Genomic DNA, 15,060 nt, shown 5'->3' with positions numbered 1-15,060 from the left:
CCAGGAGTAAACCCTGAGCATCACCAGGTGTGGCCCAAAAAGCAAAAAAGAAAAAAAAATTCTAAGCAGAGATGCTAACATAAAAATCTTATCAAATGGGAGGGCTAGAGCGAGCAAGGCAGACAGACGCCTTACCGTTAGTGCCACCACTCAAAATAGTAGTTCTGAAGACAACTAGTATCAACCAACTATATAGCTTCTCTGATAAGAACTTTATCAAAGAGGATATGTTGAGGATATTCAAAGAATTCAAATAAACCATGGAACTTACAGCCAATAAGACTCAAAAGAATATGAGAGTAAAAATGAGAAAATTTCAAACAGAACTGAAATTTTTGTTACTGAACAACTAATGGTTCAGAGGAAATCAAAAGATTCCTAGAAATAGGGACCGGAGAGATAGCATAGCAGTAGGGTGTTTGCCTTGCACACAGCCGACCTACAACGGACGGTGGTTCTATTCCTGGCATATCATATGGTCCCCTGAGCCTGCCAGGGGCGATTTCTGAGCACAGAGCCAGAAGTAACCCCTGAACACTGCCGGGTGGGACCCAAAAAAACACCAAACAAACAAAAAAGAACATCTAGATAGAAAAGGAAGAAGTCAAGCACTCATTGTAGATGACATGATATATATTTAGAAAATCCTAAGGAGTCTACCAAAAGCTTCTAGAAACAATAGGTTTGCATAGTAAAATAACAGTCTACAAAATTAATAAACATAAATCTATGGCTTCTATACAAATAATGAAAGAGAAGAAGAGATACTAAAAAACCTCCTATTCACAACTGTGCCTTAGAAAATCAAGTACCTTGGAGTCAATTCAACTAAACAGGTGAAACACTATATAAAGAAAATTACAAAACACTGCTTCAAAAAATAAAAAGGATGCAAGGAAATGGGAACACACCCACTGTAATTCCTATCAGGATGTCCATAACATTTTCACTTTTTTTCTTTTTATATATTTTTATCTTTTACCCATAACATTTTTCTTTTCTTTTTTTTTTTTTTTGGTTTTTCGGACCACACCCATTTGATGCTCAGAGGTTACTCCTGGCTAAGCGCTCAGAAATTGCCCCTGGCTTGGGGGGACCATATGGGATGCCAGGGGATCGAACCGTGGTCCTTCCTTGGCTGGCGTTTGCAAGGCAGACATCTTACCTCTAGCGCCACCTCGCCGGCCACTTTCCTTTCCTTTCCTCTCCTCTCATCTCCTCTCCCCTCCCCTCCCCCTCCCCCTCCCCCTCCCCCTCCCCGCCCCCTCTCCTCTCCTCTCCTTTCCTTTCCTTTCTCCGGCCACTTTTCTTTTCTTTTCTTTTCTTTTCTTTTCTTTTCTTTTCTTTTCTTTTCTTTTCTTTTCTTTCTCCTTCCTTCCTTCCTTCCTTCCTTCCTTCCTTCCTCCCTCCCTCCCTTCCTCCCTCCCTCCCTCCCTCCCTCCCTTTCTTTTTTTTGGTTTTTGAGTCACACCCAGCAGCACTCAGGGATTACTCCTGGCTCTATGCTCAAAAATCTCTCCTAGCAGGCTTGGGGGACCATATGGGATGCTGGGATTCGAACCACCATCCGTCTGCATGCAAGGCAAATACCCTACCCTCCATACTATCTCTCCGGCCCCCTATTTTCTCTTTCTTTCTTTCTTTCTTTCTTTCTTTCTTTCTTTCTTTCTTTCTTTCTTTCTTTCTTTCTTTCTTTCTTTCTTTCTTTCTTTCTTTCTTTCTTTCTTTCTCTTTCTTTCTTTCTTTCTTTCTTTCTTTCTTCTTTCTTTCTTTCTTTCTTTCTTTCTTTCTTTCTTTCTTTCTTTCTTTCTTTCTTTCTTTCTTTCTTTCTTTCCTTTCTTTCTTTCTCTCTCTCTCTCTTTCTTTCTTTCTTTCTTTCTTTCTTTCTTTCTTTCTTTCTTTCTTTCTCTCTCTCTCTCTCTCTCTTTCTTTCTTTCTTTTCTTTCTTTCTTTCCTCCCTCCCTCCCTCCCTCCCTCCTTTCTTTCCCTCCCTTCCTTCCTTCCTTCCTTCCTTCCTTCCTTCCTTCCTTCCTTCCTTTCTTCCTTCCTTCCTTCCTTCCTTTTCCTTCCTTCCTTCCTTCCTTCCTTCCTTCCTTCCTTCCTTCCTACATACCTTCCTTCCTTCCTTCCTTCCTTCCTTCCTTCCTTCCTTCCTTCCTTCCTTCCTTCCTTCCTTCCTTTCTTTCTTCATTTTTTGTTTTTGGGCCACACCTAGAGGTACTCAGGGGTTACTCCTGGCTCTATGCTCAGAAATTGCTCTGGAAGGCCCTAGAGGCCAAATGGGATGCCAGGGATCGAATCGAACCTGGTTCTGTCCCTGGTCAGCCACATGCAAGGCAAATAAATGCCCTATCACTGTGCTATTGCTCAGGCTCCTGTTAATACTTTTCAAAGAAATAAATCAAACACTCCTAAAATTCATATGGAATAATAAACATCCATGAATAGCTAGAGCAATCCTTGGAGAAAAGAAGGTACATAATTTCCTCCAACTTCAAACAGTACTATAGAGCAATACTCATTAAAACAGCATGGTATTAGAATAAAGACAGACCCTCAGATCAAAAGAAAAGGCTTGAATATTCTGAAACTGACCCTGAAGATATATGATCAATTAGTCTTTGATAAATGGGGACTGGAGCAATATTACAGCTTGCCTTACATGCAGCTGACCTGGGTTTAATCCCTGATACCCCATATGATCCTGTGAGCCTACCAGGAGTGATTTCTGAGCACAGAGCCAGGTGAGCACCACCAGGTGTGGCCCCCAAAGAAAAATAAAACTTTGATAAAGGGGCAAGAAAAACAAAGTGGAGCATGGAAAGTCTCTTTAACAGATGGTGTTGGGAAAATTGGTCAACTACATTAAAAAAAAAAAAGTGAACTCAGACCTCTCTTTTACACCATGCACAAAAAACAACCGTATTATGAACAATCTTGTAACCACAATGTTCAGAGAGAGAAAGAGAGAAATAGAGAGAAGGATGAGGAGGGAAACCAGTTCAAAGCCTGACTGCTGTGGGCCCCAAAACACATAATAACAGAGAGAGAATTGTATGTATGGATGTATCAATGTATGGATGTATGTATGTAAGGATGTATGGATGGATGAATGGACATACGGCGAGATGGATGGATGGATGTGGATGGACTGATGGACATATGGATGGACAGATAGACAGGTGGACATGCAGAAAAAATTGCATCATTATTATGTTAAAGGCAACTAGGGAAAAGAAAAAAGGTAACATACAAAGTCATCTCTCTGTGGCTTTCCTCAAAGCTCTTATCAGAAGCCAATGTAGGCTACTGAACAATCTGTTCATAGTACTGATAAAATTCTTTCCTAAAATTAAAGTTGTGGGTTGTAATAACTTAACGAAAATGTACTTGTTGAATGGGAAAAGGAAAACACATGTCAGATATGACTGAATGTATTTAATGATATATTTTTTTAGGAAGGCAGACTGCCATGTGCAGCACCTCATTTGGATATGCCTGGAGTCTTGGAAGCTTGACTACCTTATGTTCTCCTACAAATGGACCTTGAGAGCTTGTTTGGAGATTCTAGCAAGGGAATGCAGCTACTCGTATATCCTCTCCTGAAAAATGGTCCATCTCTTTTCAAGGAAGGCCATCCTTTTCCATGGAGCCACAGCTTTGGAAGGGAAGCACATGGAGTGGTGAGGGAGGAAGGGGACACCCACCTATCCAGCCAGATCAGCTGAATCAACCCTGGCAATCAGTGGGGGGACAGGTATCATAGCCAGATCACCCTCACATCCTGCATTTAATGATTTTATGATAACATTTGTATTTTGTTTGCTTTTGGACCATACCCAGAAGTGCTCAGGGCTTATTCCTAGCTCTACATTTGGGAATCACTTTTGGAGGGGCTTTGGAAACAATATGAGATGCTAAGGATCAAACCTGGGTGTCCTACCCATCTACAGCCCCAGCATTTGTATTTGAAAGGAAAGAGATCTATTTCCTTCTTGATAAGTCAAGATTCAAAACAAATAACTAGTCATAATAAAATAATTCAATAATACTACTGCTAATTTGTATGTAAAATAAAAAAGATCTATGAAGTGTAACAAAATAGTAAACAAGTATAGCTCTCCAAACAAGTATAAATTAATCTAATAAAGAAGTTTCACATGCAATTAAATGTCATGAAATTATAGAAAAACTAAGAGTTTTAATAATCAGAGGAAAGGCAATTTATCCACTCACACCTTTTAATATATCTCTTTCAAGATGCTCAAGTGCACATACACACAAATACATGCATGAGTGAGTAAAATATCTGTTATTTCCCAATAAAACTGTGCAGAATCCCAATTAGAACTGCCCTATCTACATCCAAAGCCTAACTTTATAGTCAGGCTATTAGCACACTAATAATAATATGCACTTAATTTTCTTTCATCATTTCTACCCATCCAGGTTTCTTTAAATACCTTCAAAATCCCAGGGAGTCTTCAGGTTTATGGATTGCAGCATCTTAATTCCAAGATATAGGGGGGGAAAAAAAGGTGGGGGAGAAATAGAAAACAGTGAGGCTCTAGAACAGAGTATCTGATAACAAAGAGTATAGGAAGCAGAAATTCCTACAGCCAGCCCTCTGCCTAATCCAGAATACCTTCAAAACAGAGGTCTTGATATACTCTAGGCTCCCAGTTAGAAGTTGGGCTATATTTTCAATACAGGGTTTATGGGACAGCTGACCAAAATCATTAAAGACCAGATTTGTTAAAATCAAGGGAGTCTGTCTTGGGGCCTGTAAAAGAGAAGGCAGAAAAAGCCATGAGGCTAAATGTCAATATTCATTCTCCACTCATTTGGACCTTGACTGTCTGTTCCCTTATGCCTCCCACCAACTCACTTGTAGGATGTTGGCCACAAAAGAGCTTATCTCCTTCTCTATGATAGATACAAGGGTCTGAGAGATCATGTAGTCAACTAAGCGGGCCAGTTGTCCCTGATGCAGTAACCAGATCTCTACCATCTTTAGCTTCTGTTCCAGCTGTTGCTTTTGTACCCTCTGAAGATATATGGAGCCTTGACCTTTTCTGATCCTCTTGATGTTTTGCACTCGCTGCTGTAAGCCCTGCTGCATTTGATAGGTATCCTCATGGATCTGTCAGCAGAGAATAGAGAACTCACTAAAGGGTAATGGGGACAGCAGAGATCAAACCAGCCACTCATTGCTGTAAATTCTCAGATCTTGAAGCCTGAGACCTCAGACTAAAGATCTGGACATACAAACAGGGAGCTGTTTTGCAGCGGAGATTACCCTAAGAATTCTTTACCCTAAGAATACCTTTTTGTTGTTGTTGTTGTTGTTGTTGTTGTTGTTGTTTGGGTAGGGGCACACCCAGGGGTGCTCAGGGGGCTCTGCACTCAGAAATTGCTCCTGGCAGGCTCAAAGGACTATATAAAATGCCAGGGATCGAACCTGTGTTGGCTGCATACAAGGCAAATGTCCTACCCACTGTGCTATCACTCCAGCCCTACACTTAGATTTCTTTAGAGAATTTTTAAATTAAGAATAAAGGCTGGGGTCAGAAATATAGCACAGCAGTAGGGCATTTGACTTGCATGTGGCTGATCCAGGACAGACCTCAGACTGATCCCCAGCGTCCCATATGGTCCCCAAAACCAGGAGCGATTTTTGAGCACATAGCCAGGAGTAACCCCTGAGGGTCACCAGGTATGACCCAAAAATTAAAAAAAAAAAGTAAGTTCAAGGGGCCGGAGAGATAGCACAGCAGTAAGGTGTTTGCCTTAGACACAGAAGGATGGTGGTTCGAATCCCGCCATTCCATGTGGTCCCCGGAGCCTGCCAGGAGTGTTTTCTGAGCATAGAGCCAGGAGTAACCCCTGAGCGCTGCCGGGTATGACCCAAAAATCAAAAAGTAAGTTCAAGATCAGCATGATGGTAGAGTGGCTGCCATTTATCTTACATGTGGTTGACCAAGGTTCAATCTCCAGCCATCCTATGGTCCCCCAATCCTGTCGCAAGTAATTTCTGAGCACAGAGAAAGGAGTAACCCCTGAGCATTGCTGGCTGTGGCTCGGGAAGGAAGGAAGGAAGGAAGGAAGGAAGGAAGGAAGGAAGGAAGGAAGGAAGGAAGGAAGGAAGGAAGGAAGGAAGGAAAGAAGAGAGGGAGGGAGGGAGGTAGGGAGGAATGGGGAGGGAGAGGAGGGGAGAAAGGGGAGGGAGGGAAGGAATGGAGAGAGGGAGAGAGGGAAGGAAGGAAGGAAGGAAGGGAGGAAGGAAGGAAGGAAGGAAGGAAGGAAGGAAGGAAGGAAGGAAGGAAGGAAGGAAAGAAGGAAGGGAGGGAGGAAAGGGAAAGGAAGGACTGGAGGGAGGAAGGGAGGAAAGAGAGGAAAGGAGGGAGGGAGGAAAGGAGAGAGGGAGGGAGGAAAGAAGGGAGGGAGGGAGGAAAGGAGAGAGGGAGGGAGGAAAGAAGGGAGGGAGGGAGAAGAGGAAGGGAGGGAGGGAGAAAAGGAAAGGAGGGAGGGAAGGAAGGAAGGGAGAGAAGAAGAGAGAAAAGGAAGGAAGGGAGGGAGGGAAGGTTTGGAGGGAGGGAGGGAGGAAGAGAAGGTTGGGAGTGAAGGAAGGTTGGGAAGGAGTGAAAGGGAGGGAGGAAAGAAGGGGTTGGGAAGGAGTGAAAGGGAGGGAGGAAAGAAGGAAAGAAGGAAGGAAGGAAGGAAGGAAGGAAGGAAGGAAGGAAGGAAGGAAGGAAGGAAGGAAGGAAGGAAGGAAGGAAGGAAGGAAGGAAGGAAGGAAGGAAGGAAGGAAGGAAGGAAGGAAGGAAGGAAGGAAGATGTAAGTTGAACAGCCATATCCATATCTGTTGGCAGGTTTACAAATGAATTACATAAGTTTTAGCTGCAAGTAAGAGAAAACTAGGAAATGTATGGCTTACACAAGTACAAGATTTAGTTCAATTGAAAAAATGCTCTAACAAAATAACTGAAAAAAACTTCTGTCTTCCTCCTCCACAATGCTCATTATAACTTTTATCCTTTATTGTTATGAGAAGGTATCTCAATGGAAATTTCATCCAAGTACTGGCAGTTCAAAAAGCATACCAGAAGCTTCCAAGATGGCATAAACTGCTTGCCTTGCGAGTTAATTCAAACCCTGTTGACCTTGTAAAGGGAAAGGCAATTCTGACTGCTCTGCTATTGGGGATTTCCAGCAAGAAAAAGCCTAAAAGATTGTTCAGTAGCTTAGGAGGCACCCAGGGCAAGCCTAAAATCATAAACTTAAACCTCAATGTTAGGGGCTGGAGAGATAGCATGGAGGTAGAGTATTTGCATGCAGAAGGACGGTGGTTCAAATCCTGACATCCCATATGGTCCCCTGAGCCTGCCAGGAGTGATTTCTGAGCTTAGAGCCAGGAGGAACCTCTGAGTGCTGCGGGGTGTGATCCTAAAACCAAAACCAAAACAAAACAAAACCTCAATGTTAGAATATAAGTTTAAAACTAAGTTTGGTTTAGAATTAACTGCAGCCATGACAGGCTCGGCATAACAAAAGAGGGACTAGAACCAGACAGCCAGTTTCAGAAATTTCAAGGGCATGTACCAGGAAAGTTAAATAAACTAGCAATACCTGGGGGCAGGAAGGCGATAAACTTTATAAAACTGTAGGCCAAGGTCGCAGGTGCCCAGTGGTGCCCAAGCCCCTCTTTACTATTTTAGCCAACGAATTTAAACTTGGCTGGTGCAACAAGTACTAGAACCTATAGTTTTACCTCTAGCTTGAAGCCCCAGTAGCCCTATAAAAGGGCTTGCAAGTCTCATCTGGTGGTTGCCACGCATGAGAGGTGCAGCATGAACATGCTGGTAATAAACTCCCCTGCTTTTGCATTACTGACTCGTCTTCTAGCAGTCTTTATGGATTGGATCTCGAGTCCAGAGCTAACATCAGTGCTGTGGATATGTTCTTTTTTGTAATACCTTCCTGCTGAATTCCAGTTACTTGATTACCCAGAACTGAGTTATATTACTTGGGAATCTTTGAAAAGAAATACAATCAAGATTCTAAAACCAAAATTATAGACACCAAAATAGTTCCAGGGAAACCAAAGAAGAATAAAATGTATAATATTCATAGAACTAGACATATATTACAGAAAGGAGGGTGCTTGCCTTGCATGCTGCCAATCTAGGTTACATTCCAGCATCCCAGGCCAAAGTGATAGCACAGAAGGTCGGGCAATTGCCTTGCACATCACTGACCTAGGTTTGATCCCTGGGTTCCCCTTGCCTGCCAGGAGTGATTTCTGAATGCAAAGCCAGGAGTAACCCCTGAGTGCTGCCATGTGTGGCCCCAAAAGTAAATACATAAAAAAAACACTCCAGCATCCCATATGTTCCCCAAAGCTCTCCAGGAGTAATCCCTGAACACAGAGCCAGGAGTAAGCCTGGAGAAATGCTGAGTATGACTCAAAACAACAACAACAAAGCATAAAATATCCAAATAGAGAACAATAGCAACAACAATAAATATAAACAAAATATTAAAATACAAGAAATACAAAGTAAAAAATAGAAAAAATAATAAATAGAAAATTAATGACTTCAGTGGTGATACAATGATTTTCATAAATGAGCTTGCTACTGTAGTTTTTTTTTTCTCTTCTCTTCCATTTTGTTTTTCTTTCTACTTTCTTCAATAGCTTGGCTTTCACTTATCTAGAAACAAATGTATTACAATCAACTATGTCAAATATGTGATGCATTTTTTTCCTTTGGAGGCAGGCAGGGTGGACAGAGGGGAGCCGGCAGGTGGCAAGAAAGACAGACAGGTGCCAGGACAGGAGAGTACAGGGAAAGGCGGGTGGAGGGAAGTTGGCAGAAAGGAAAATGACGAAGATGTCAATGGGCAGAGAGTCAAGGTAGAGAAATGGACAGCGTGAAAGAGAGAAAAAGGAAGAAGGCAAAGGGAGAGCAAGTGGGAAACAATCAGAGGAGAAAGGGAGAATGTGGGTGAAATAATGAAAAATGGGCAGGGAAGGGACCCAGAAGATGGGGCAGATTAGGTCAAGCGGGTAGCGATGAGTAACAGGCAGTGAGAATGGGTGAGACAAGAAAGCAAAGGGAGGAGAAAGAAAGTAGGCTAGAAGGAAGAGGCAGAGGAGGACAAAGGACAGACAGATGGAAGGAACAAGGAGCGTGATGCATTTTTTTAAATAAAAGAAAAATTGATGGTGAGTTAGCACATTGATGGTGAGACAGCACAGCAGTTAGGGTGTTTGTCTTGCAAGCAGCTGACCAGGTTTGATCCACCGCATTGCATATGGTCCCCCAACCACTGCCAGAAATGACCCCTGAGCACAGAACCAAGAGTTACCTGGCTAAGGTAGCCTGAATGACCCCTGAGTATCACTTGGTATCGTGCAAAAACAACAAACAAAAATACTGATGGGGAGGTACTGGAGAGGTAGAACAATGGATAGTGTGTTTTCTTTGCAGGCAGCAGACCCAAATTAAATTCCCAACATCCAATATGGTCCCTTAAACCCTGCTAGGAGTAATCTTTGGGAGAAGAGCCATAAGTAAGCTCTGAGAACTATTGGGTGTAGCCCCAAAACAAAAGCAACAAAAAAAAGTTGATACACAAAGGAAATCTGATGAGAAAGTTACATAGAAATCTACCAAGCTCAGTAAGTCTAAACAGTTGCACAGGAGACTCAACTAGCTCTTTGCTATACCAATAGTACAGCTGAAAGCATGCTTGCCTTGCAGGCTGTCCACCATTACCATCATCCCATACAGTCCCCAGAACTTGCTAGAAGTAATTCCTGAGTGCAAAGCCAGGAGTAAACCCTGAGCAACCCTGGGTGTTGCTTCCAAACAAAACCAAACAAGAAAACGAAGGTTCAACTAGCACCAACTTCAGTCCTTAGACAATTACCTTAGTTACACCATGGAGAGATATAACAACCATTTCAAATTGACCTGTGTTGATCTAAGTCTTGCTAATTCCACTTGCCTTTGTGTTAAAACAAACAATAATATGAAGTAAATTTGTTTGTGCTTGCTTGGAGGCAGGCGATGGTGGTGAGTAGGAAATTGGAAACACCAGTGAAGAAAAAGTCACACTGGTGGTGTGATTGGTATCGAACAGTTAATGCCTCAAATGATAAGAGCAACTTGATAAATCATGGTGTTATAATAAAAATTAGCTGAAAAATGTTTATATAGACTATTGATCAAAAACATTTATTATCATTTGAAATTAACATTTCAAATTTATTTTATTCAGTAATCCCTTATAGGGAAGACATATTGGGGGGGAGGAGGTCACATCCAACGGTTCTCAGGGGTTACTCCTGGCTCTACACTCTGAAATCACTCCTGGCAGGCTTGGGTGCCAGGCTCGGGGGACCATATGGGATGCCAAGATCTTTCTCCTTGCTCTCCTCTTTCTTTGCTCTCCTCTTTCTTTGGAGGCCATTGCCTACTGGGACAAGTTCTTTTTCTTTTATTTTTTGGATGGGGGGGTCATACCCACAAGCGCTAAGGGCTTACTCCTGGCACTGTGCTCAGAAATTGCTCCTAGGAGGTTCAGGAGACCACATAGGATGCCGAGAATTGAACCATGTCCTGGGTTGGCTCTGTGCAAGGCAAAGATCTTACTGCTGTGTTATATCTCCGGCCCCCAACTGGGACAAGTTCTACCCTATTACAATAGCAGCACTGAAGTACCTCCATGAGGCCAGAGCAATAGAAAACAAGTAGGGCATGCCTTGTGTGTGGCAGACCCAAGTTTGATCTGTGGCATCTCATATGGTCCCCAGAGCTTGCCAGAAATAATTTTTGAGTGCAGATCCAGGAGTAACTCCTGAGTGCCATTAGGTGTGCTCCCCCAAAAGGAAAGTGCCTCCATGTGATGTATTTGCTTGTACGTATTTTCATTCTTTCTATGGTACTATTTTTAAGTTTAATATAAACTATATTAAAATTTTTAAAGCAGCTTATTGATTGATTGATTGGTTTGTGGGCCACACCTAGTGATGCTCAGGGGTTACTCCTGGCTTTGCACTCAGAAATTGCCCCTGGCAGGCTCGGGGGACCATATGGGATGCCAGGAATCAAACCTGGGTCCATTCCAGGTTAGCTGAATGCAAGGCAAATGCCCTACAGCTGTGTTACTTCTCCGGCCCCTATATTGAATTTTTAAATTTTTTTTTGGTTTTTGGGACACACCCGGTGTCGCTCAGGGGTTATTCCTGGCTATGTGCTCAGAAGTCGCTTCTGACTTGGGAGACAATATGGGATGCTGGGGAATCAAACCGCGGTTTGTCCTAGCCTAGCACACGCAAGGCAGACACTTTACACCCTGTGCCATCGCTCTGGCCCTTATATTGAATTTTTAATTTTTATTATTTTTTAAATTTAAGAAATGTTGAATGGTAAAAATAAAAAACTGTCCCCTTAAAGGTTTTGATCATTATTTTCAGTTTTATACCCCCCATAAATTAATTGTTGTCTAATTGTATAGTAAACATTAGAAAGCAGTGGGGTTTTTTGTTTTTTGTTTGTTTGTTTTTGGATCACACCTGGCAGCACTCAGGGGTTACTTCTGGCTCAGAAATCACCCCTGGCAATCTCTGGGGACCATATGGGATGCAGGGAATTGAACCAGTGTCTATCTAGGGTTAGTTATGTGCAAGGCAAATGCCCTACCACTGTGCTATCTCTCCAGCCCCGAAAGCAGTGTTTTTTAATGCATTTATAATGGTGAAAAAGGCAAATATAAATTTATATCTGATAAAAATAAACCATACATCTAATTGAATATGTCCAGTTCTCTAAAGGAAATATATAAAATCTTGCTAAGAGGAAATAAATCAAAATACATAAAGAAACCCATGTTCAAGCATTAGAAAATTATTAAGATATCAAGTATTTTCTAAATTGGCCAATAGATCTAGTGCAGGACAGAAAAAGAATATACAAATAGTTATTTTATGGAAATTAACAACCTGATTCTAAACTCTACATGAAAATTTAAAGAACCAAGGACAGAGATGTGGCTCAAGTTGTAAAACATGTTTTCAGCTGTGAGGCCCTGAGTTCAATCCCTGGCACAACTGATACTACCAGCTATAAACAAAGAATGTAGAGGGAGTAGGAGGAAAAGAGAGGAGGAGGGGAATTAAAGGGATACAAAAGAGAAAAAGTAGGAGAAGAAGGGACGGAGGGCTGGAGTAATAGCAAGGAGTAGAAGCCCTGACTTGCACAAGGTGTCCTGGGTTCAAACCCTGAAATTGCATTTGGTTCCTTGAGTCCTTCCAGGTGTGATTCCTGAATACAAGCACAACAGGAAGAGGAGATGGAGAAGGAGGAGCACAGGATAAAGAAGAGGACAGGGTGAGGAGGGGGGGGGGGAATGGAATGAGTAGTGGAGTAGAGGAAGAGGAGAGGACACTGAATTCTCCTGAAAATAGAAATTCCTTGCAGTCAAGGCCATCTTTGATACTTCACAGTTCTGTTCCTAATGATTAACCTCCTCTGATTAAGTTTAGTGCAACTTGTAGAAATGAGAACCTGCTCAGGCCAGGCAAGCTATGCTTCCTTCATATCACATCTGTTTTTCATAAAATATGTGGGGTTTTCTGAGAACTGGAAAATCTGTATGTGGTGATTAGCAGAGAACCATATGAACCCACAGCATCATTGACAAACAACAATAATGATAACTCATGGGCAGAAAGTACACAATAAAACTGGTACCCAGAGATTTCAGCAGGTGATACGTGCCACAGATTCAAAGTAGGCATAATTAGGAAATTTCTTTTTGATTTTTTTGTTTTGTTTTGGGGCCACACCTGACAGAGTTCAGGAGTTACTCCTGGATCTTCACCCAGAAATTACTTCTGGCAGGCTCAGGGGACTATATGGAATGCCAGGGATTGAACCTGAGTTGCTGAGTGCAAGGCAAACACTTTTTTTTTTTGGGGGGGGGGGGTTTGGGCCACACCCGTTTGACGCTCAGGGGTTACTCCTGGCTATGTGCTCAGAAATAGCCCCTGGCTTGAGGGGACCATATGGGACGCTGGGGGATCGAACCACTGTCCGTCCTATGCTAGCGCTTGCAAGGCAGACACCTTACCTCTAGCGCCACCTTCCCGGCCCCAAGGCAAACACTTTACTTGCAGTGCTATAGCTTCATAGCTCCGGCCCCTAGGAAGAACTTTTGTTTCCACCAGTCACTGTTGCCTGCCCAAAAAAGGTTCAGAAAAGGTTCAGAAGTAAACCCAAGTAATATGAATATCAGGTTTTCAATTTTCAGATTCCAAATGCCACGGCATAAAAAAATATAAGCATGTTCCCCATACGTGGCCAGACCAACCTTGACTGAAAGACTGTGTCTAAGCCTCTTTCCTCTTAATTACATAAGAGCAAAGACTGCAGAGCCATTTACACCAAAGCCAGGCTGTTAATGCTTGGCAGGACAATGGTCGAGTCATCATTGTTGCTGCAGACAGCAGGCCATACAGAATATCTCAGGGAGAGGTTTAAGGAAGAATAGACTGTAATTCTTGAAAGCTCACTATAGAGTAAGAATTTAAACTGGTTTATCTTACCATTTGAAGAATGGATGTGCAAAGGTACAGGCATCGATGGAGAAAATGCAGAGCCTTGTGGTTTTCCTTAGCTAGAGCCCGCTGTAGGTCCAGCAGCTCATAACTCCGATGTGGATCTACGGGAAGCCAGGATACAGAGTACATCTCCTGCAGAAGCCTGAAATCACATGTTAAATGTTTATACCAAGTGATATACCAAGTGATCTTTCTGCTAGGAGAGTGGGTCAAATGGATCCCAAAATCTGACTTAGAAGAAAAGACTACAGAATTTTCTTTCTTGAATAGGGAAATAGATGGAAAATTGAATCTTAAAATCAAAAGAGATGATCTCACATACCCTACAGGTTGACCATATTGCTTACTTCTAGTATTCATTCCCTTGCCACACATCTCAAGAAGTCCATATTTCTAAAATTCCTCAAAAAATAATAATTGGAGGGCCAGAATGATAGCACAGCGGATAGGGCATTGCCTTGCAAGCAACTGGCCTGGGTTTGATCCCCAGCATCCCCGTATGGTCCCACGAGCACTGCCAGAAATGACCTTGAGCACAGAATCAACAATAACCCTGAGCACCGCCAGGTGTGACACACACACCCCCCAAAAAAAACTAACAAAAAAGGGATAGAGAAGTGTAGAGATAGTACAGGTGTTAAGTTTCTTGTATTAATTAGTGCAAGCAGCAATCCCTGGTTATATTCTCTGGTCTGCTTAAGGTTTTCCTGACTACCACCAGAAGTGATCTTTGAAATAGGGCCAGGAGTAATCTCTGAGCACTGCAAGATATGACCAAAAAGAAAAAGGAAAAAAAAATTGTAAGACCTCCCAGTGAGCTAAAAATGATCATAATTGGTGTCATTTATTCAATATCTATTGAGGCGCTTGAACAGGGAATTGATATTCATAGTCTCATGTAATTCTCTCTTTATCTGTGAAGTAAAAATCTTCATGCCATGATTCAGACCAGGAAACTAAGTCTCAATGAGTAAAGTTCCTTGCTAATATTTTTTTCAGGTGTGAGGGCTAGAGTACAGTTAGTAGGGTATTTCCACGTGGCAAAACTGGGTTCTATACCTGGCACCACATACCACTCCATATTGTTCCCAGAGTCCACCAACAGTGCTCTCAGTACAGAGCCAGCAGTAATCACTAAGAATCATCAGGTATGCCCTCCCCCCCCCCAAAAAAAAAACCAAACAAACAAAAATTTAAAATCTGTCCAGCCACCAAACCCTTATGCCATGCTAATTATTCCAGAATGGAGAATATTAGATTCTACAGCAGGGATTGTAAACAGGGAGCCCACAGATAAATTGAGGTAAAAAGATTTTCTTTTATTTCCTTAAATTTTTTTAATTAAAGAACTGTTATTTACAAATTTACTGATAGTTTAAGGTACATACTATTTCAATACATATCCCACTACTCATGTTAACTGATATCA

The 15,060-nt window shown here is 42.2% G+C and overlaps 1 protein-coding gene across 1 annotated transcript in view; it reads right to left on the bottom strand.

Annotated features, from left to right (window-relative positions):
* Nucleotides 1-15,060, bottom strand: part of DNHD1 (dynein heavy chain domain 1) — a 103,397-nt gene that overhangs the window by 63,027 nt on the left and 25,310 nt on the right. The window contains exons 8-11 of the mRNA XM_049780636.1: nt 13,617-13,773; nt 4,889-5,143; nt 4,646-4,783; nt 4,464-4,506 (exon numbers count right to left, since the gene is read on the bottom strand). Of these exons, the coding sequence (XP_049636593.1) occupies nt 4,464-4,506; nt 4,646-4,783; nt 4,889-5,143; nt 13,617-13,773 (593 nt within the window). The remainder of the gene's footprint in view (nt 1-4,463; nt 4,507-4,645; nt 4,784-4,888; nt 5,144-13,616; nt 13,774-15,060) is intronic.

This window comes from Suncus etruscus, chromosome 9 (genome assembly GCF_024139225.1).
Source record: "Suncus etruscus isolate mSunEtr1 chromosome 9, mSunEtr1.pri.cur, whole genome shotgun sequence".
Taxonomy (NCBI): Eukaryota; Metazoa; Chordata; class Mammalia; order Eulipotyphla; family Soricidae; genus Suncus; species Suncus etruscus.
This window is presented reverse-complemented; position numbering and strand designations above follow the sequence as displayed.